General features: G+C 34.3%; 1 protein-coding gene across 3 annotated transcripts in view; it reads left to right on the top strand.

The window, feature by feature from the left end:
- The window catches only part of COL19A1 (collagen type XIX alpha 1 chain), a 340,055-nt gene that overhangs the window by 57,870 nt on the left and 258,458 nt on the right, over positions 1-23,727 (top strand). For all 3 annotated transcript variants that reach the window (XM_032275604.1, XM_032275605.1, XM_032275606.1), the window contains exons 5-9: positions 7,356-7,479; positions 8,885-9,160; positions 11,946-12,026; positions 15,920-16,045; positions 17,196-17,258. In XM_032275604.1, the coding sequence (XP_032131495.1) occupies positions 7,356-7,479; positions 8,885-9,160; positions 11,946-12,026; positions 15,920-16,045; positions 17,196-17,258 (670 nt within the window). The remainder of the gene's footprint in view (positions 1-7,355; positions 7,480-8,884; positions 9,161-11,945; positions 12,027-15,919; positions 16,046-17,195; positions 17,259-23,727) is intronic.

Genomic DNA, 23,727 nt, shown 5'->3' with positions numbered 1-23,727 from the left:
CTTGATTTACAGCCACAAGTCTTGCAAGACCATGTTTTTGTTGAGATCACATTCCACAATACAGGCAATAAATATGTAAACCAATATTTAAAAAGTCAGGTAGTTACAAGCCCATAAAGAAAATAGAACAAAGTAATGTATTAGATAGTGACTACGGTGAGGACAACCTTAGACCATTCAAAGGAAATGATATTTGAGCTGAGACCTGAACAGTGAAGAAAAGCCATCTAAATCAGGGATGTTCAATCTTTTGGCTTCCCTGAGCCACGCTGGAAGAAGGATTGTCTTGGACCACACATAAAATATATTAACACTAAGGATAGCTGATAAGCTAAAAAAAAAAAAATCACAAAATAATCTCATAATGTTTTAAGAAAGTTTACGCATTTGTGTTTGGGGTGCATGTGGCCTTTAGGCGGTGGGTTGAGTAATCTTTTCCCAGAAAACCTCTGGGAAAGATTGTCCCAGTAGAGGAAACAGGAAGTACAAAGGCCCAAAGTCTCAATGAGCCTAGTGTGTTCAAGGAGCAAAACTCAAGTCATTGTACATGGAGCCTGGGTGCCACACAGAGACTGGAATAGGAGATGATGTGTCAGAGGAAGGCAGGAGTCAGATCACATCATGCCTTATGAGTCATGGTCAGAGACATGCATCTTATTTAAGGAACCATGCAACACTTTTAGAAGGTTGTAAGTAAGGGAGCGACCTGGTCTGATTTTAAAAGCCCATTCTAGCTGCTATGTGCAGGCCAGACTGTAAGGAAAGGGAAAGAAGTAGGACAATCGGGACACTATAACAAGAGACCTGGGGAGAGATGGTGGCCACTTGGCTTAGCATGGTGATAGTGGAGATGGAGAGAATTGGCCAAAGTCAGCATCTGTTTTGGTGATAAAAACAGTAAAGGCTTGGGAAGGTGGCTCATGCCTATAATCCCAGAACTTGGGGAGGCCAATAGAGGCAGATTGCTTGAGCCCAGGAGTTTGAGAACAGCCTAGGAAACATGGTGAAATTCTATCTCTACAAAATACAAAAGATTAGCTGGACACGGCTACACATGCCTGTCATCCCAGCTACTTAGGAGACTGAGGTGGGAGGATCGCTTGAGCCTGGGAGGTTGAGGCTGCAATGAACCATGACCACACCTCTGTGCTCCTGCCTGAGTGACAGAGTGAGACCCTGCCTCAAAAAAATACAAAAAACAAAACACAAAAACCAGTAAGACTTGCTGATGGTTTAGGCACAATGGGGGGATAGTAAAGGAAAGGCGTGAATTAAGAATGACTTGTATGGATTTGGGTAAAGCACCTGAGTGAAAAGCCATGTCTTTTACTGAGATGTGGAATCCTTGTAGAGGGATGTGCTGGGACAGCAATGCAAAACATTCAATTTTAGTTATTTAATTACAATGCATTTCCCCTCCATGTGGAGATGCCCACTAGGGATGTAGGTATGTGAGTCCAGAGCACAGGAGACAGAAATAGACAAGGTTTATCTTGGTTGCATCTCACATCCCTTCCTTTTTGGAACTTTCCTCCCAAACTCCTATTGCCTTAAGGTGACACATTTGCTACCCAAGGCTCAGCATCTCCTCTTTGTCTGTCTAACTCAGGAGAGCTTCCTGCTGTGGATTTGTTCTTCCCTCTCTGTGTCTTCCCTCTTAAAACTTCTTTGCTTCATAACAGCCCCCACAAATCTCTGCTCTGTGTTTTCCAAGGTGAAAATTAATTATTAGTTTGTTAGTAATATGTGACTGACTTTTTGGGACTATCTCAATATTACCAGAGCTAGTGTTTTATAAACACAAGCATTTTCCAGACAGGAAGAAAGCTCTAGTAGTAGACATTTAGGTGTTTTGACTTGTTAGTGAAAGCACTTCATACGTAGGAAGAATGTTGTATATATAATCTATTTAATAACAATTATACATATATAGACTGATCAAAGTCTTCCTCTCTCTCATGCCAAGATCTTTTTGGTAATACAGAAATCTTTTAGGCTTTATTCTATCTGTATTTCCTAATGGTTTTAAGTAAATTTTGACCAGAAAAAAATTTTTCATTAATCAGGTAGGAAAGAAAATCTAGAAAATGAAGTTAGTATGGAATTTAGACAAATATAATTCATTCTTAAAGTTCTATACAGTGAAATTGCTTCAGAGGTAATAAAATGTTATTTTTTATTCAAATCCATGTATATTAGTACTAGTACTTTGTAATTAGATATTGTGTTCTAAGTAAATGGGCAAAATATTGTCATAGGTGTGTTTTTGTTTGAAGGTTTTTTGTTTGCTTTGCCTTTTCTCTTAATGCTTCAGTGATTTACTCATTATAAAGGCTATAGGTTGGGGATTCTAGACTTTTTCAACTTAATTTTTACCTACCAAAATAGAAGAAATGATATTAGTACCCTTATCAGTTTATAAAGAATTTGCCTCACCACTAACATATTGAGGCAGATGGCCTTTTAGGTGTGTGAGGGGGTGCAGTTTGTGTTAATTCACCCTCATCTCTTTCCTTGAAGAATATAGGGATAATTTATAGGTCACATTAGAAGTTAGGGTTATTTTTCCCAAGATGGGAATAGCTGTAATTTTTAAAAACCTGATCATCAGCAGAATTCATGCTCCTTGTAACAACTGAGAAAATATAAAGAAAAAAATCTTTCTTAATCTTAACACCAAGAAAGAAACATTTTAATGTTAATTAAGATTTTTTATGAAATAAATTTTTTATTGGAGTCAAAGCCTCACTGACACTGTTTCTGAGATCTGGACACTGCTTGTACTGTAATCAGTCATTTTTAAGGAGTTCTATTTCTGATCATTTGGCCACTTCCCCTACGTTTCATATGGTTTTCTTCCATTTGATGATTAAACAGAGGGCTGCTGTACACAGAGAATGTGAGAGAGCAGATGCAAGCTACATTTTAGATTTCTGCAACATTGAAGTGAATTACAAGTTTAAAGGAGTCCAAGATATATGAATTACAGGGCTTCAGAGATACTCCAGATTACATCTAGAGCTGGCCCCTTACTCTCAGAGGCCAGTGTGAGGTTGGCTCCCAGGCGACACATTTCCCTTGGCATGCTTGGATCACTTCGACCAACTTTAGTTTGACTATATGATGTTTACTTAGCTATATTTTTTTAAATATTGATTTTATATTGAATATTTTGTTAGTTGGTATATTTGTGCCCTCATTGGCCCATGAATATTTAGGTGACCTTAATTAATGTATAAAAAAAATAGACAATTTAAAGTAAAGTATAAATTACACTTAAATTTCACTGAGTCTGGGCTCTTCAAATGTAGGTTAGTACTAATTTATGTGGATAAAATTTTCATTTATGACATTAAACTACATACAACATGTATAAAATGGAGGGAAGGCAGGAAATATCCTACTGAGAATTTCTAGCCCAATATATGAATGAATTTAGCAAGTAAAGATCAACGATATTTTTCTTAATGGGAGTATCACTGAATAAGCAATGGATAGGATTTCTTATAGGAAATTACACTCCATTCAAAATATTCAAGCATGGATATCTTAGACATAGCAAGCTGTCATTATATCTCTCTGGTAACAGATTGGTAACCCAATATGGCCTCTTTTATAACAGAAACTTTGGCAAGACCCAGAGAAACTATTCTGTGTCACATTAAGCATTTGTGCTTGTGTGGTATAAACAACAAGCATAGTTTTTAAGAATAGATTTTTTTTAACATTTTATTTTTTAAATGCAGAAGTTTTTCTTCAAATAGCACAATCTTGGCAAGCAAAATCATGTTTGGTCTTGAATGCACAATATAAATTTCTGAAAGGGAAATATAGTAATTATAAGGATTTTCATTCATTATATACTTAGATTTAAAAATCAATTTTTCCTTAAACATAAGTAAATTTACTTCAATGTGTATTTTAAAATATAATTACTACATATTAATATTGATAATAGTCTTATTTTTGTCACAGTAGAAACTACTCATGAGATGCAAAAATATTCTCCCTAGATTATAAATTATTGAAAAATAATTATGTTTAGGTTTCTTTTTTGTTTTCGTTTTTGCTTTTTAAGATGAAGTCTTATTCTGTCACCCAGGGTGTAATGGTGCAATCTCGGCTCACTGTAACCTTCACCTCCTGGGTTTAAGGAGTTCTGCTGCCTTGGCCAACTGAGTAGCTGGGATTAAAGGCACGTGCCACCATGCCTGACTAAGTTTTGTATTTTTACTAGAAAGGGTTTCACCATGTTGGTCAGGCAGGTCTCGAACTACTGACCTCAATTGATCTGCCTGCCTCAGCCTCCCAAAGTGCTGGGATTACAAGTGTGAGCCACCACACCCAACCTCTATTTAGTTTTGTTTATTAAACCTTAAAGTATCATTTCAAAATTAAGCATGTCTCTGTCTCATTTGCTGGATCACTCACTCATTCAACAAATAGAATGCCTGTTGGGACTGCACTTAGGCTTTGTGGGTGATACAAAGATATGTTAAATGCTGTCCTTGCTTTCAAAGAGCTTTCAGTCTTAATAACAGAAGGACTGGCGACTGCATGACTATTATACTAAGTAGAAAATGAAGAGAAAAAATGTTTTTATTATCTTTTGCTTTGTAAGACACCACTGCAAAACTTAGTGGCTTAAAATAACAATTTGTTATTTCTGAAGGATTTCAGAAAATCTACTCCTCAAGAAAAGCAGTAAGAACACAGGCAAAAATTGTCGAAATCAATATATTCAAAAATTTTTAAGGGATTTTCACAATCTGAGTGTTTATTCAAGAAAAACATTGAATCTCAGTAAGACTAGCAGGCTTTGTGGCATTTTAACTTGTCCTATTCAAATCCCTCTCTCCCCAACACATGGTAGGCTTGAAAACCAGTAGCTTCAGAATTAGAGTGAAAACTAGCAACTTAGCAGCTGCTGGAGAGGGAAGAAAGAGTGTGAAGTTCGTTAAAAGCCCAATTTTCAGAGAATTGCTGTTATTTTACCTGCCTGGTAGTTCCCTAAAAACCCCAACACATGGTCTTTATTTGACCGGGTCAGAGCTTATAACAATAGCCTTTTCCTCTGGATATTAATTGAAAATAATCAGTGGTAATTGTTTAATCTTGCAGCTGCCTGAGGCAGCAGTTATAATTGCAATAAAGAAGACGCTGATCAAAAAAACGTTTTAAACAAAAAACTGGGGAAGAAGACATCCATATAGAGTATTAGAAAGCTCCAACCTATTTGTAGGAAAGCAGACATGTATTTCTATGTACAGGGCTGTGTGCAAATTCAAGAAAGGCCTGAAAAGCCCTTAAACTCTTATTTCTGGCCAACTTCAAAGCTCTGAACAAGTGGAGTTGAAGGCTAAGGTGAATTATAAGCTGCCAACCTGAACATTTAAGATATTCTCCAACATACACACATAGGCCTTGAGCAGAGGCTGGGATGCTTTTAGGTCAAAAGCTTTTCACTGTTCAATCATTAGTTGACTACTAAGCTAAAGGAGCAGAGACTGCAATAATCACACATAACAATGAATACAGACTTTACAGAATTTGTTCAAGAAAGTGACTAAGCAAATAAAAAGCAGCAGCAATAATGACAACAAACAGCACCAACAGCAAACCATTGACTGGTAGAGTCTCATTTTCAGTGTTACCATATTACATTATTTTAAATGTCTACTTTTCAATTAGCAATTACAATATATGCAAAAAAAGGTATGCAAAACTATACACAGATAAAAGAGTGACCAATAGAAACTGTTTCTGAGGAAAACTGGACATTGAACTTACTTAACAATAACTTTTTCTGTTATTTTAAATATATTTAAATAACTAAAGGAAACTGTAATGAACTAAAGAAAAGTTTGAGAATGGTGTCTACCAAATAGAGAATATCAATAAATAGAAATTATTAAGAAGCAGCAAATCAAATTTTTGAGTAAAAAAGTATAAAACAGAAATGAAAAATTTACAGAAGGGGCTCAAGAACTGATCTTAGGTGGGAGAAGAAAAAATTCAGGAACTTGAAGATAGTTCAATTAGTCTGCATAACAGGAGAGAAATAATGAAGAAAAATAAACAAAGCCTCAAGACCTGTGTGATACCAGCAAGCATGCATAATAGGAATTCTAGGAGTGGAGAGAGAGTAAAGAAAGACTATCTGAAGAAATAAGAAATACAAATTTCTCAAATTTGGTAAAAATCATTATATATCCAAGAACCTCAACAGACTCTAAGAAGGACAAACTCAAAGAGATCCACACTTGGTCACTTGATAAACTGCCAAAAGTCAAGGACAGAGAGAATTTTTACAGTAGCAAGAGAGAAGTAGTTGACCATATACAAGAAGTTCTCAATATGAGTAAGCTGACTTCTCATCAGAAACCATGGAGGAGACCAGAAGGCAGTGGGATGACATAGTCAACATTTTGAATGGAAAGACTGTAAATCAAGAATTCTATATCCAACAAAACTATCCTTCAAAACTGAAGGTGAAATTAAGGATTTAAAAAAGCCAGAATTTGAGACTAGCACAACTGCCCTACAACAAATAGTAAAGAAATTCCTTTAAGCTGAATGAAAGGAAACTAGACAGTAACTCAAATCCAAACAATTAAATAAAAAGCACTGGAAAAGTTAATTACATAGATAAATATCAAAGCCAGAATAAATATAGTTTGTGTTTCTTTTATTTTCTTATCAGATTTAAAATACAGTTGTATAAATATATACATACCTAAAGCAATCATTAGAAATTTACATTGCTGGGAATATAAAATGTAAAGATGTGATTTGTATGACAGTAGTACAAAGCAAGAAAAAGTTAATAGCTATAAAAGAGCAAACTGAAAAATAAAGCTAAAATATCCATGTTATAGTTAGCATGGTCTTCAGTTGGGACTAGGAAATCAGTATTAGGAACTCATTTGCAAGAATTTAATATGATGAAATGTGTTTGGAAAATATTCATTTACTTATTACCAGTGTTCTTTAAAATTTTCTGTACCTCTCTCTACCAACAAAATCAAGTGATACTATTTTATTTCCTTGATAAATCTCTACTGTTTGTCAGACTGCAGTGAATTCTGAGATTTTCTTCTGTTGAATATCTTGTTGAATAAGGAAACAACTTAATACTGTAATCTCTTCTCTCATTTTTATACACTCCAAGCTTTAATAACACTATACCAGAAGATTTTTTTTGAAAGGAGAGAAAGAGAAAAGTGCATAATAAATTATAAATTCACTGAGAAAAATATGACTGAGATGTTTTGTTACACAGGACTTTTTACCTAGATTTTCTTTTCTTGCCATCTTCAGTTTCCCCTCAAAAGTTCTTTGTTTTCCTCCCACAGTAAGATATTTCCCAAAGGCCTTCCTGAGGAGTACTCTGTATCCACCATATTTCGAGTACGAAGAAACACCAAAAAGGAACGATGGTTTCTGTGGCAGGTTTTAAACCAGCAGAATATTCCACAGGTGAAATACCATTAGAGTTGTGCTTATTAGTTTTCCTTGTGTGATTAAGCCAGGTGAATTTTTTGAATTGTGTGCACAAATCTACGAGTAAATCTGATATCCAAATGTTCTATCTTTTAGAGGGATCATCGAAAAGGAAATGCAAATATTCTCGTACTTAGGATGGTCTTGCTGAGATCCAAAATATGAGAGCATAGTGGATGACACAGTGTTAGTTTTTGTTTTTATTTGCTTCTAGGTCCATCCATATTTTTTCTAAATATGTCAAACTGCATTCTCTTTACAACTGATTCATTGACTAATTCCTTCTAACACATTCTTCACCTTCTGTCATCTCTAATGTTATATATTATTTTTAAAGCAGTTCATTGTTTCATCAGACAACTCTTGGTGAACAAAGATTGAGACTTAAATATTTATCCCATCAATAAAAATTTATAGAACACATGCTATGTGCTAGATAATGACAAGGAAAAGAGATCTAAAAAACAGAGCTTGTATTATCGGGGAGCATAAGGTGTAAGGAGATGACATCTAGGAGAACAACATAATGCAGCATAATTATAATACAGTGGAACAAGTACATTGGTAGAGTTAAGCTTAGTGTTAGGTGGGGACAATGGGAGCATAGAAAGGACAGCTCACTGGAATTGTGGGATAGAGAGAGCAGGGATCTAGGAGAGCATGTGGAAGAGATGGCATTTGGTCTGAAAAGAGGGAATGCTGGTACTCCAGGGAGAAGAACCTTGGAATTACTTATTCGCACCATACATTTGTACTTACTTCTACACAGATCCTTTGAAATGTTTTAAATCTTCACTGATCTTTTAATCTGTTAATACCGCTATAATTTTTTGATGAGTAGATGAACCAAAAGAATATGTCCTCTATAAAATATGTTTTCTCTGTACCTTGCAAAGTATCTATGGTGATAAAATTGATCTTAGTTTCCCTACTTAGGGAAATGATCATATTCTTAGTATTCTTAAATTGGGAACCTTAAATTCCTGTGTTACTAATACAGACCAATGATTTATATATTCTTATAAAATTATATCTATGCTAATATATATAAATTATGTATATATAAACATAAATGATTTATATAAACATTTAAAATAACTACACACACACACACACACACACACACACACACACACACTCTTAGATGTTCTCTTAGGAAGGAGCATATTACATTCACCAGAATGCCCCATTTCTAAACCATTTTTGTAGCAGTATTTGTTGTTCTTTTGTTTTAACAAACCTTGTGGAAACAAATGTCATCTAAAATATTTTACTAAGTGCCTCAGTTACACTAGCATGCATCATGAGCTTTTCTTTGTGAGCTTTAATAAGTTTGAACATTGATATTTAAAACATTTAAAGTTACTTTACATTTTTGCAGATTTCTGTAGTAGTTGATGGTGGAAAGAAAGCGGTGGAATTTATGTTTCAAGCCACGGAGGGAGATGTGTTGAACTACATTTTTAAAAATCGAGAACTTCGTCCTTTGTTTGATCGTCAATGGCATAAACTTGGCATTAGTATACAATCCAGGATCATTTCACTCTATATGGATTGTAATTTAATTGCAAGCAGGCAGACTGATGAAAAGGATACTGTGGATTTCCATGGACGGACAGTTATTGCTGCGCGAGCTTCAGATGGCAAGCCTGTGGATGTAAGTTGTGATGTTAGTTGTGAAAGAACTAACATTTCTAAGTAAAAAAAAAATCTTATTAAAAGCATCCTCCTTTTATTACTGTGTAATAGATTCCCTTATCATCGATTTTATTAATTTAATTAATTTGCCATCAGATGTGTGAAGAACAGCTATGTTATTTCCAACTATATTTTCACATATATTATTTTCACTCTATTTTATACCCATTTTCTTCAGCCTGTGAATTTAAAATAATTAGGTCGTACCTTAAAAAAATTAGATTGTTAAAAGTAAATTTTGGTGAAAATTGAAAATGTAATACAAAATATAATCTTGCTCTAAGCTCATATGTTTTAAATAGAAAGGACTGGAAAAAACTGAAGTTTAAATTAAATGGTTCCAGATTATCTGCTATTTTCATTCAAGAACAATAGACCATTCATCCTTGCAATAGCAATTATTTTATATTGCAAAGTATTTTTTATAAGCTTATAACAGTGTTTCAGGGTTCTATTGTACTGAAATAGTCACTAAATGTATTAGTAGGTCATTTGAAAGAGAAAAATTGCCTAGTAAAACCCTTTTGGATATAAAGTTCCTTTAAATATTAAACTTGAAGCTAACATGATATAGATTTATTATTGATTTCCCTAGAGAACAAGGCCTATAATCTTAAAAAAAGTTAGATATATCTAAATTTGATGGCTGTACATTTTCTTAGTGTGTTATGTATAAACAGTTTATAGTTTATTTCCTAGAGTTTTTGCAAGAATGGGATCCAGTCTTAGACCTCAACCTAAGAAGATTGAGTGCTCTATGTCCTATGTCTCATTAACTTCTCACCCAAGGAAATAATTGATACCACAATTTGAGGCTAAAGAATATCAAGTGAATCCTTGTAAAAAGGACATAAGTGAAAGCCATGGTATTTCAGTGGTTTCATAATTTAATGTGGATTCTTGATTCACTTGAGAATAAGCTTGAAGACATGTCACAATGCTGCAGCTATTTTTGGAGATAGTCTCTATTTGAGTTAAACAAGTAGAATTTTACATATTTTTGTAAAAGATTCTTGGTTCTACTAAAACTTTGAATGGATTAATTTTTCATAATCTCTGCACAAACCCTGTGATTCATAAGATCTGTTGTGGTATGAAAATGCATTTATTTGGGCTGTGTGTTATTGGAAAAAACATTCTCATGATTGACTTTTATCTCACATATCCCACCTGTATGTTTTTGTGAGAAAGTGACAAAACTGATAGGAAGATTTTTTTAAGTCAACTAAGCATTTTGACAAGCATCAGTACAGACTTAGGCCTAAACATTCTCCTTCTAAAGCACTGTATCAGTGAAGCATTCCAAAGTAATGAATGAATAAAGAAAGCATAAACTATTCTGACTGTGGTTCCAATGTCATGGAACTCAATTAAGTTGTAATCCTTTGAAAATTGATCATCTATCTTTAGTTAAGTAAAACAATTCATATCCAGGGCTTGATACAATGGATGGTACGTAATAGGATTTCAATATTTATTATTTTGATAACAGTGATGATAAATAAGTTTTAGTTAAGAATAAAATTAATTGGAGTCCTCATTCTTCATTCTACATAATTCATATGTTACTGCTGGTATTTCATTATACTATGTAAGACAGTGTATTTAAACTTTATAAATAAAAATTAACCTTAATAACCTTGCAAAAATTTATAGAACATAAATCACTACATTTCATTTAGTCTCATGATTTTCCATTGTCTGCAAATCTTAGGCTGTTTATGAATCTATAAGATGTCTGGAGTTCTTAATGTATTCTATGAACTGAATTGATTTTGTTCATTTGAGGTGTAAAGTAAAAGTTATAGCTTTTTTCCTCCTTTTTTGCTTTTAAAGTTGGAGATTCACCACTGCTCACAAATGCCTGCTTTCTATTATCCTAGGATTAATTATTATAAGATTATAGTTGGGTCTTTCTATATAAAGTGCTTATTGGTCTCAAAGTAATGCATTATTTAATACAACATTTCAGTGCTTGAAGAATTCAAACAGCCTATTTAAGAATTTATTATATTGATATTTTATCAATAGTCAGTACTATACACTTTTTCTTAGGTGGTGATTTGATCTTGCATTTAAAAGCATGATTATACTGTCCTTGAACTACTTTAGTTTCATGTCCAAATGTCAAAAAACGGAAATCTTCTAAGCAAATAGAAAGAATCAATTATTTTTATAAAAAGGTTGTTAGCCTTGCTTGGATTATATGAATATAATATAAAATCAATAGATTTTAGGCAGAATTCATGAAATATAAATGAAAACATTTTTTTCTTGTTGGTAAGTAAACACCTATTTCAGTGCCTCAAATAGGAACCTGGAAATACAGATAAAGCCTTTCACATCATGTGCTCATATCTTTAATCTAAACTTTTATCCAGTTTTTTTTTTTTTTTTTACTTTAAATGGCCTCATTTTGTGCATACATTATTGTAGTGTAAAACAATAGCTTTCTTTAATTAAATGCTTCTATTTTATTGTTTGAAACAGCTAATCTAGGTTTGCAATTGCTTTCATTACATGATTTCCTTTATCTATAGATCCATCTCGACATCCAACTCTATGTCTCTCAAGTAGTTCATGAAACAATGAATCCTACATTTAGTAAAAACATTAAAATATCTACCAGTAATTCATTTACATTACTTTTCTTTTTCTTTCCGATTAAATTACTGTAGTTCTTAACTTCCTGAATGTGATTCTCAAAAAACTAATGATGTTTCTTATTATTAATTTTTTAATAGATTGAACTTCACCAACTTAAAATCTACTGTAGTGCAAACTTCATAGCTCAAGAAACATGTTGTGAAACGTCAGATACTAAGGTAAGTTAATTTTCTTTGCATATGAAGAATGAAGAACGCCAATTATCTTTTAGTGCATAGTTTGTAGGGTACAAATGTAGCGTAGCACTGAGTGTGTTCTGTTGAAACCAGGTGAATAATTTGTTCCAAGTAAGAAAGCCTTCATAGTGCTTTTTCATGGTTACTTTTCACAGTTTTAATCCCAGCATTTCACCCTTAATTTCTAGGATAATACATCCTCACTTTTAACTCAGTATAACTAAAAAAGAATTTACGCCTTTCTTCCTAAACTATGTTCTGATAGCAGCACCATTATTTTCCAGTTACAGAAGTTTTAAATCTATGATCATACTTTATTCTCACTAATTTTCCTTTTCTATCCTGTCACCCATCCTGGCTAGCTTTCCTTTGACATAGACTTTTCATCTTCTTCTTCCATTTTCCTATTACTTCCAAAGTCCACCTTTACCTCATGTCTGGGCTGTCAATCATTATTGCATCAACTGCCTTCCCCATGTCCTGCCCCTGTACTTTGCAGCACTGAGTCACTGCTTTGTATATTCATTCACTCTCTTCCAGCAAACAATTTATTCAAAACACCGATCTTCTAGACACTGTGCTAAGGAGCAGGGCTAACAAATATGAATAAGGCACATTCCCTGCCCTCTCTTCTTCTCTTTCAAGGCCTTAAGTGGCTCCCATTGGAAATAAAATATAAATCCAGTTCCTCATCTCTCATTCTAAATATTCCCTACCTAACTGTCCAACTGTTACTTTCTTATATCAATCTTTAATTACAAGGAGAACACTAAATTCAATAATTTCTATATATCTCATTGTAATGGTCACGTGTGCTATCTTATATTACTAGGCATAATTATATTTGTTTTTAAATTTATTTAAGTACAATTTAGACTCAATAAGGGAAGTTTTACCTTTATAAATTTTTTTATTCCTAATGCTTCATTTGGAGAAAGTAGACAATCATTGTTTCATTTGTTGACTTATTAACTACTAAAAGAGATAAATGGGACAGAAAGATATTCAAAAGGGACTAGTTCTAAAAAAAGTACAGAAAGAGCATATGAAAAGTGAAAGTAAAAGGTGAAAATGCCTTTTCTTTGGATCTTAGATTTCCTAAAAGTTCTATACTTGGCATAGAAAATTACACAAAAATTTTATCAATAATTTATAATTCAAAAATATTTTTAACTTTTGTAGCTCACTTTGGGGAGTGGAATGAGAATATGACCAAGTGACTTAGAGCGTAGCTAAGTCTTTCAAATATTATATGTTTTGCTTTTGTAACTTGGCTTTATAAAGCATATATCCAATCCATTTCATGTATCTCATTCCAAGTAAAATGCAAGCCAGCCAAATATCTTTCTATAAATATCTGAAAAGATAATTTAGAGTGCCAGTCTACAGGCTTAAATACCTAGACTTCCTGGAGCTACACATTTAAGTCTTGAAGGTGTTAAATCTCCAAAAGTTTTTTAAAATTATGCGTTTTTGATGCAAAAGTTTTAAAAATAATAACTTTCTCTGATTGAAAGAGTAATATAATGATCTTTTGATATGTCAGAATATATATACTTGGCTGGTAATCACTGCCCTTTATCATTATATTAATATAGTAGACACTTTCCACTGATTTATGAAGAAATTATTTAAGAAGTATAGGTGATGAATTACCAATGGTTGGTTGGTAATTCAAAGCAGAACATGATCTCACACATTATGAACAAAAGATTTTTAAATCATGTTTTGAAAAGATTATTTGGGAGTTAGTTTTCAAAGAATAGAAAATAAGGTGGGAATTTATCTCCAACTATGGAAAAAATAACAAAAGACTGTATTTTTTGCTGACAATTATTTGGAGGGGATATCACCATTCATTTAATGACTAACAAAAAATAGAAATATACTACATTTTATAAATAGGAATGTACAGTTGGAGAGATAAATAATTATATAAAAGCCATTTAAATGCTTCTGCTGTACTTCTGATACCAATTGTATTTATTTTCTTTTTTCGTTGCAAAATGTTTTGAACTTAGAAATTTTTAATGTAGTTGCTTAACTATCTAATTTTATCCTGGAATTTCAAATCATACGTGTTTTCTGGTTGTCAATATTTTATGAAGCATTTCCAAGGCAACATTTTTGGAAGATCACCTATAAACATGCTTTCTTGTTTCTGTTAGATTTTCAGTTTCTAAAGTAGTGAAGTTTCATGACTATAGACATAAAAAGAATGAAGAACAAATATTAAGAGAAGGATGAAATCAGTAACAGTTGTTGAAAATAAATGACAAATGTGGTTAAATTTTTAAGGGCTAATACTGAATATGTGTTAAATCAAAAACAGAGGTTTTATGAGGAGAAGAGTCCTTACTTGTGTTTGGTGTTGCCTCTAGGCACTGGAGTGTGGATAGGTTTATGGTGAAGGCTAAGACATACTTTTAAAGTTGTTTAAATCCTCAATATAATATAGTGACTCAGTTACCCAGAGCAAAAATGTGAATTCTAGGTAGGTATTTGTTATCTGACTGGGAAGCCATGAGGTAAGAACTGCCTGAGAAATCATATGAAATCACATGAGATGAATGAACTGTTTTGGTGATAAACTTGTTCCATTCAAATGTCCAGTAGTTTTTAGAATTTTGGATTTGGAAACTTTTTGGGATAAATAACTAATCATGAATTATGGAGAGAGTAGATTTGAAAGAACTACTGCCAGATACAGTAAACTACTTGCAGTATTTCTGGGTACTAGTTTTGTTGCATTTTTTATTGTAATTATCAAATAATTCAGTTACTACCAAGTTTTCTTTTTTAAATTTCTTATTTCCAACTTTTATTTTAAGCTCAGGGGTACATTTGCAGGATGTGCAGGTTACATAGGTAAATGTGGGCCATGGTGGTTTGCTGCACGGATCATCAAAATGAATTTTTGTTACAAAAGTTATCTATGTATATCGGAAAATATAGCCAAATCCATAAAAGAAAATACATATCAACCATGATCTCAACCACTGTAGATAACCACGGACAATATTTTAGTTTTGTATCCTGAGAATATTTTACCTCACATTTTTAATTTGTGGTTTACAAAGTAACATATTAACTTTCTCCTAGTGCTTTCACTTCATGAAATTGCAAATTCAGATTTGAAAGCTATGGTGAGGGGTCTGGTACATGATATTGAGAAAAAATAATGTGTTTATCCTCTTCAGCTTCTCCATTTGGATTAATTTTTTTTGAAAAACAAATAGTTCCTTGCTTCGTAATCAAATTTCACTTCATGTTGTCCAGCATGCTCTGAGCTCACTGGATAAGTATAAAATCCACTACTTGTCTGTTGCAGTGAAGACATTTTTAATATATTTAAAGAACAGTAGACTAGAATAAAGTATACTTTGATTTAATAAATGTTGTCTAAGAGTGTAAAAAGAATTTATTTTCTACTTTAGATGCTTTAGTAATCATCTTGTTGAAGGAAAGCATATTTTATAGGTTCAAGTTATGTGCTTAAAGTTTAATTTTTGTTCCCAAAAGATGTATTCACATATTGTTTGTACAAATTATTTTATTGCAACAATACAATTATTATAAATGTATGAAATTTCTGTACTTACCAAAAAGTTACCTAATGTAACTTTAAAATTCCTTACCAAGACTATCATTTTAAATATTTTTCTTGTGTGTTGTCAGTATAAGAAAACACATGGGCTCAGGCAGAAACAGCAAAAGTGTAATAAACATTCTCACACTGGTGTCAACTTTTGGTTAATAGGAAAGCAGTTCTTGCAAGCAACTTCAGCAATCCCTAGTTTAGTGGGAGCCAGTGTTTGGAACATCAGAATGTTTGGAATTGATCCCATTTCCTAAACCCTCTTTTTGGATTTTAGTGCCTAGAACAGGATGGTTTTGGAAGTATTGCATCATCATCAGTAACTGCTCATGCCAGCAAAATGTCTGCATATCTGCCAGCAAAGCAGGAACATAAAGACCAGTGCCAGTGCATTCCAAACAAGGTATGCTGGTTTTAATCTGGGCACATCGAAAACCCCTCCAGACTATGAGCCCAGCTCCTTGAATGGAGTCTCTGTTCACAGAATGTATCTTGGCCTTCAGTGTTTGTTGAAGCAAATACCTCAGTTGCTGGGGTGTGTAAAAAAAAAAAAGGCATTGAAGATAGGGCTTCCTGGATTGTTATCTGGATAGTTCTCCTTCCAGGGCATGAACTAGAATGAATAGAAAGGTGAAGGGAGGAACCACCTGTACAACAGGCAAGTACTTAGCACTTAATATGTGCCAAGAATAGGCTGAAGTTCTGGGAATTCACAGTTAGGAAAACACTGCCTGCTCTTCAAAAACATACACAAAAATACTTTACATTGTATTTCTTTTTCCATGTAGACTGTATTTTTCCAGCATCCCCAGATTTTCAACCATCTGTTTCCATCCACCACAAGTTGTTAGGGGAACGTAAGGAGGTGCTCTGTTATTACTCAAATAATTTGTTTCATCTGCACCAATATGATCCCCTGGTCAAGAAGGCCGGGACATGGGCTTTTATGAACTTCCTTTATGGATGTTAATGGCAGTCATATAGCCTGTGCTACAAGGCTGAGTGGTGTCTTGGTGGCTTTCGCCAATGCCTATACCTGAGGAAAGGAGAACTTGCTCCAGTTCCTAGAGCAGAGTGTGCCCTAGCACTGTGACCTAGTACATGTCCTCGACTTACTCATCCACCACTACTTCAACTCTTAGCTGAACCTGGATGGGGTTGGAATGAAAGTTTAAGGGAAATTTTCACTTTTTTAGTAGCCAAAATTACATAGTAACTTCCCTGAAAAAGACAAGGTTCAAGGTGGGGGGGGGGGCGCATAGAGAAGCAGCATGTGTTCCAGCTCATGGAAGGTCTAGAGGAGATGATGCTAAATAGTGTTTGGAAGAGTGAGGAATAGTGAGCCATGTAAACAAGGGAAAATAGGCATGTCATTGGAATTCCATTGGCATGCCCTTTTTTCCTTGTTCACATGGCTCACTATTCCTCACTCTAAGCATCAGCTTAGAGAACAAAGCCTTATCTTGCTATTGTCAGCTTCATATTTATAAACCACTTGGCTTTAGATCAATGTGACAGAATGTCTGCTAACACAGCTATGCATTTTTGCTCAGGGAGAAGCAGGATTACCAGGAGCTCCGGGTTCACCTGGGCAGAAAGGGGATAAAGGAGAGTCGGTAAGAAAAAGCAAATACTGATGGGAAGAAAACGAGGTTTTGTTCAAAATTGACTTAAAAATGTGTCCATCTCATTTTTCTATATTCTGTACAAATACATATTTCTGTAAAAGTCTATCAAAGACTATATTAAAATGCTGATTAAGAAATAAGAAAGACTATCAGTCTTCTAGTCTGCTTTTGAATTTATGTTGGCAGGCTGGTGTGAACTTTGGAAAGATCTGGAACTGCTAGTCTTTGTACCTTTAAGCTCTAGCAAAACTGTGAAGCAGGAAAGTCTATTTTCTAGCTGTGCTCTAGCCTTCTTTAGCATTCCCTTTCCCAAATCCCTGTTGAACTCTTGCTTCTCTTGTCTTTTGATACATCCCCAGCAGAAATTTTTCTGTAGCTCCCTACCTTTATTTTTGGAAAAGATTTTTGAGGAGGAACAGGCCATTTATTATTGCTCTTTAAAACACATTTCTTGGTGTACTTTTACTTTCAGTATCATTGTATGAAAATTCAAAATAATTGAACAATATCTGATTCTAAAGACTACTTCAGTCAAACTAAACATACAAGTGATTATACCAATAGCCAGTATTTATTATGTGCTTACATGTACCAGACACTGAGAAGAGTGTTTTAGATATGTTATCATACTTGATCCTTACAATTACTTTTCATGTTAGAGATTAGTATTAGCATTTTACAGATGAAAAAACTGAAGCTTAGAGAGGTTAAATTATTGCCCAATGCCACATACCTTGTGGCCAAACTGGGATCTGAACCCAGTAGGTCTGTTGACTACTCTTAACTAGTATTCATTTTGAAGGCTGCACTAAAATAAAAATTGCTATGTTATATGAGCAATTCAGTATTATATGTCTGTGCCTTTTGATCACGGTACTTCCACTTGTAATATTTTACTTTTAAAACTTCATTTAAAAATGCCAGCCTAATATCTCTATCATCATTTTACAGCTGAGAACCACACATAGGTAAAATGATGTGCCCAAGGTAACACAATTAAGAGGACTCAGAAAGTAGAAAGATCTCTGAGTTAATCCAGACTCTTCTTTGGTTAGAGGGTGAATTTGGCTAAGCCACTTAGACTCTCTATACTTAAGTTTTCTTACCTGCAACAGAAGGTGTTCTCATTTATCTGTTCTGTCTATACTTTAAAGTGACACAAAAATGCCTTGAAAAAAATGCATGTGGCTTAATTGTTGGTGACTCTGATTTATGCACATTCATATACACATTTCTTAACTTGTCTTTTCACTTCTTTGATTTACCAGTTCTATCATATTTAAGAGTGCTGGCATAGGAAGAAATTTCATATATTGGTTTTAGGAAAAATACCTTGCCCACTAAAAAAAAAATTCTATATCAGAAGTACAATCCTATTTGAATAATTATTTTAAAAATTATTAAATCAACTTTAAATTCTGTTTTAAAGATTAAGTATTTAGTCACTTTTGTTAGAGCCTATACCTTTTAAGGATGCATTTCCCTGTCCATTCCCTTTAATCATAAGTATACATCTCTTACTTAACATCTAAATATTTATTTGTTCTTCATTCATTCATCCATCAACACCTATTTATTGAGCTCCTGCTATTATAATAAAAAATGTGCCAGACGTTGGAGCCTTCACAGTAATAATAAAATACAGGGCCTGCTCTCACCGAGTTTACAATCTTGTAACAACTTGTTCACAGAACATTGCTCCTTGTATAGAAGCTAAAACCAGTAGAAAAGAACTCGGAAAAATTAATAAAAATTGATAAATATTAGCCAATTTATTGTATGTCAGATCTATAAAATATACTGAAATGTATCTTAGAGTTACAATGCATTATATGACTTCTCATCTACGGTATGTTTTAAGGATATTAACATTTGTTTTAAATTCCATGATAATTCATAATGGCAAGAGATTTTAGTGGCAAGGTTAAAACAGCTGGAATAAAAGAAATTTATAATCTATACAACAAATAATTAATCTGCATATTTTCTTTATCTTTTCAATACATGCACCCACATTTGATTAAACGAACATATACTCTGCCTTTTAAAAATGACTTTAGATGACAATGACCATGAATGCATTCAAATTTCCTGGCACTTGTAATAAACATGGATGTATTATTTCATTTTAAGGAATGGAGGATTAATTTATTTCTGCTCCTATTGCACTATGTGATCCTGCAACTTTAATGTGCAATAAATAAAGAAGGCTTTCCTTCATGTTTGATTCTGCCATGTAATTGTCATTATTAGAGCAGGTGCACAAAATAATGCCTATGTAACACGAAGATTGAAAGTCATTTTGCTCTATGACATATTCAATAGTAAATTTTGTGAAATGATCAGAAGTACAATGTTACTAAGGGAATCAGATATTGTTCTAAAGGTTTTCTTTTTGATTGTAACCCCAAGAAAGAATATTTAGAGGAGATAGAACAATATGTTGGAAAGAGTACCACTTTAGATCCTGAACCACTTAGGATTGAATCCTCTCCACCTCTTACTTGCTTTGAAAATTATCCTTAATAATATCTACTCAGTGGTTGATGGTGAAGAAGGAATGCAATATAATATGTATACAACACTTAGAATCTGGCATATTATAAATACTCAACAACTATATGTTTCTCCTGCTTTCCTACCACCGTATAATTGTCCACATTTTGAAGGAGAGATGGAGATAACTATTTTAGTTTGAGTTTAATTTTATTTGTGGCTCGATGAAGAATAAAGAAATCTTCATTTGTGAGATAATCTCTTAGAATTTCCAATTGATTAGATGTAAAAATCTTGAGTTATCACATACTACTTGTGGTAAATGGTAATAACTTATTGATAGTTAATGTCTTCAAAAGATTACTCAATTACTTGAATATTTCATTCAACTCTGTATCTTTTGATAGTTCCAATATTATCTGACCTTTTCTGGAGACAATGTGCTCTTTTTTGTTTTGTTTTGTTTTTGAGACAGTCTTGCTTGAGTGCAATAGCGTGATCTTGGCACACTGCAACCTCTGCCTCCTGGGTTCAAGTGATTCTCCTGCCTCAGCCTCCCGAGTAGCTGGGATTACAGGCACCTGACACCATACCTGGCTAATTTTTGTATTTTTAGTAAAGATGGGGTTTCACCACGTTGGTCACGCTGGTCTCGAACTCCTGACCTCAGGTGATCCACCCACCTTGGCCTCCCAAAGTGCTGGAATTACAGGTGTGAGCTATTGTGCCCAGCCCATTGTGCTAGTTTTAAAAATATATTCCTTGCATTGTTTTACTTAGATAACATTGATTAGAAGTCATCCAATTATAATTTACTTTTTATCATTAACTATGTAATACTAGTCTTTTGGTGCATTTTACTTTTGGCCCAATGTAGTAAAGTGAGATAAGATTTGAGAATACAAGTTCCACATCTCTTTCAAGTTGTATATCACTACAATACAGTATTTCTAAAGGTGTTGATTTTTATTATTTTAATTGACATATAACAATTATGCATATTTATGGAGTACAGTGTGATATTTTAATTCATTCATATAGTCTGACTGATCAAATCAGGATAATTTCATCCATCACCTCAAAGTTTATTATTTCTTTGTGTTGGGAACATTCAAAATGTTACCTTTTAGCTATTTGAAAATATACACTAAACTATTGTTAACCATAGTCACCTTACAGTGCTATTGAACAGCAGAGCTTATTTATTCTTTATAGCTGTGATTTTGTATCAGTTAACCAACTTCTCCCTATCTCCACTCCCCACCCTTCCCAGCCCCAGTAATCATTATTCTACTCTCTACTTCTATGAGATTAACTTTTTTAACTTCTACATATAAAGGAGAACATGCAGTATTTATCCTTCTGTGCCTCACTTATTTCACTTACTACAATGTCATTCTGGCTCGTCCATGTTGCTGCAAATGATGGGATTTTATTCTTTTTTATGGCTGGATGTCATTCCATTGTGTGTATGTGTTTTGTATGTATATATATATATATATATAATGTAAATATATATATATATAAAACGTTTTCTTTATCCATTTATTCATTGATGGACATCCATTTTGATTCCATATATTAGCGATTGTGAGTAGTGCTGTAATAAACACAGGCTTTCAGATATCTTTTCTGCATACTTATTTCCTTTTCTTTGAATATGTATCCCCAGTGGCATTTCTGGATCACATAGTAGTTTTGTCTTTAGTTTCTTTGAGGAGTATCCATACTGTTCTCCATAATAGCTATATTGATTTACATTTCCACTAAAAGTGTTCATGAGCTCCCCTTTCTCCACATTTTTTTTTGTAGCCTTTTTAGTCTTTCTGATAATACCCATTCTCACTAGGGTAAGATGATATCTCATTGCGATTCCAGTTTGTACCTCCCTGATGATTAATTATGTTGAGCATTTTTAATGTATTTATTGGCCATTTGTATGTCTTCTTTTGAGAAGTGTCTATTCAGATCATTTGCCCATTTTAAAATAGGATTATTGGGGTTTTTGTTTGCTGCTGTTGGGTTGCTTGAACTCCTTGTATATTGTGGATATTAATCCCTTGTTAGATGAATACCTTGCAAACATTTACTTTCATTCTGCAGGTTTTCTCTTCATTCTCTTTATGGTTTCTTTTGCTGTACAGAAGCTTTTTAGTGCATATAATCCCATTTGTCTATTTTTGCTTTGGTTGTCTGTGCTCTTGAGGTCTTATCCACAAAATCTTTGCCTAGACCAATGTACCAAAGCATTTTCTCTACATTTTCCCCCAGAAGTTTCATAATTTCATAATTCTGGACTCTACATTTAAGTTTTCAGTACATTTTGGGTTGATTTTTGCATATGGTGAGGGATAAGGATCTAGTTTATTCTAAATATGGATATGTAGTTTTTCCAACACCTTTTATCAAAGAGGCTATCCTTTCTCAATGCACTTTCCTGGCATCTCTGTCAAAAATCAGTTGACTGTAAATACGGGATTTATTTATGAGTTCTCTATTGTGTTCCATTGGTCTATGTGACTGTTGATGACAATCTAGGGTGTTATGCTTTGAGAATCCTTACTTTAATGCAGCAATTTCATAGAGAAAAATTTCATTCTTATTTATACACACACCCTATGAGTTAGATAATTATTCTGAATAATCATGTAAGTAAATCCTGTCCTACCTGAGCCAAAACCCCCTAATGACTTTTTGTATCTCTTAAGATAAACCCCAAAGCTCTAACCATGGGCTATGAGGCTTCACATAATGTGTAGAGCTCTCTCTAACCCCACTCTCCATTCCTTAATTGTCTCCTACCCTCTTTTGTTCATTTTTACTCCAAGTCCTTTGTACTAGTTGTGTATCCTTGAAGTGTTCTTGTACATATCTACTTGGCTCTCTTCTTCACATCATTTAGGCCCTTGCTCAAAAATAGCTTTAAAATAAAAAGGCCTTCTGGCATCTCTATATAAAAAGCATCCTTCCTCCCACCTCTATCCTCTTACTTTGCTTAGCACTTTTACTGCCTCCTGACATGTTATCATCATGCATCTATTTCTTCCCCTGTTGGAAAACGAATTCTGTGAGTCTATACATAGAACAACACATAAATAATAGAAGCTAAAAGTATGCTGAATGAATGAATGAACACTACACCTCAAGGAAAGTTTAAATAATTAACTTGATCCAAGATGGCGGATTAGACACAACTCCAGTGCACAACACCCAGTGAGAGAGATGCAGAAACCACTCAGGGCAGACTGAGGCGGGGAGGGGTGCTACTTCACCTAGAAAGTGCATCTGACCAGCGAGTTGGAGGCTCCACCTCTGGCGCTCCAGTCCAGATTCAGCGCTTCCCCCAAAGCATCAACAATACACAGAACAGGGGATCTTTGCCAGTCAAGCTCCTGGAATTATGAGTGTGAAGTTGAATGAGTCTGCAAACTGAGCTATTGCCCCCCTCTCCGTGCCCAGATAGAGAGGGAGCTGTAAGCAGGAGCAGCTGGGCTGCTGACCCCTACCCCATGACTGGAGAGAGAGAAAGCTGAAAGGGGGAGACTGCCGGTGCAGCTGGGCTGGTCCCTAACCTCCCCCACAAATCCCAGAGGGCTGAAGCTCTGACTCTAGTGGGTTGCTAGCCAGTGCCACAGTCTGAGATGAACCCTGAATGATCCAGCCCACTGAAGGAAGGGCACAACCCACCACAAGAGGGGTGGAACTGGGCTACATGTTTTAACAAAAAACACAGGAAGCTATGTAGCAACAGGACGGCATTCTTGACAGCCCAGCAGCCTACAGGTCAGTGGAAGAGGCGGGCCTAATCTCCCAGCCTAAACAAAAAAGACACAGGAAGCTTCCCTAGTAACCTGAAGGAGTCCCTAGAAACCCAGTAGCACCCCCACAGGCAGACAAGTGACCTCGTTAAGCAGCTCTCTGACACCACAGCCAGGTAAAACCACAAAGAGGGGGAAAAAAC

Source organism: Sapajus apella, unplaced genomic scaffold (genome assembly GCF_009761245.1).
Source record: "Sapajus apella isolate SASKATOON/1434 unplaced genomic scaffold, GSC_monkey_1.0 scaffold6, whole genome shotgun sequence".
Taxonomy (NCBI): domain Eukaryota; kingdom Metazoa; phylum Chordata; class Mammalia; order Primates; family Cebidae; genus Sapajus; species Sapajus apella.
The sequence above is the reverse complement of the archived record's forward strand: the minus strand, read 5'-3'. Positions and strand labels throughout refer to the sequence as shown.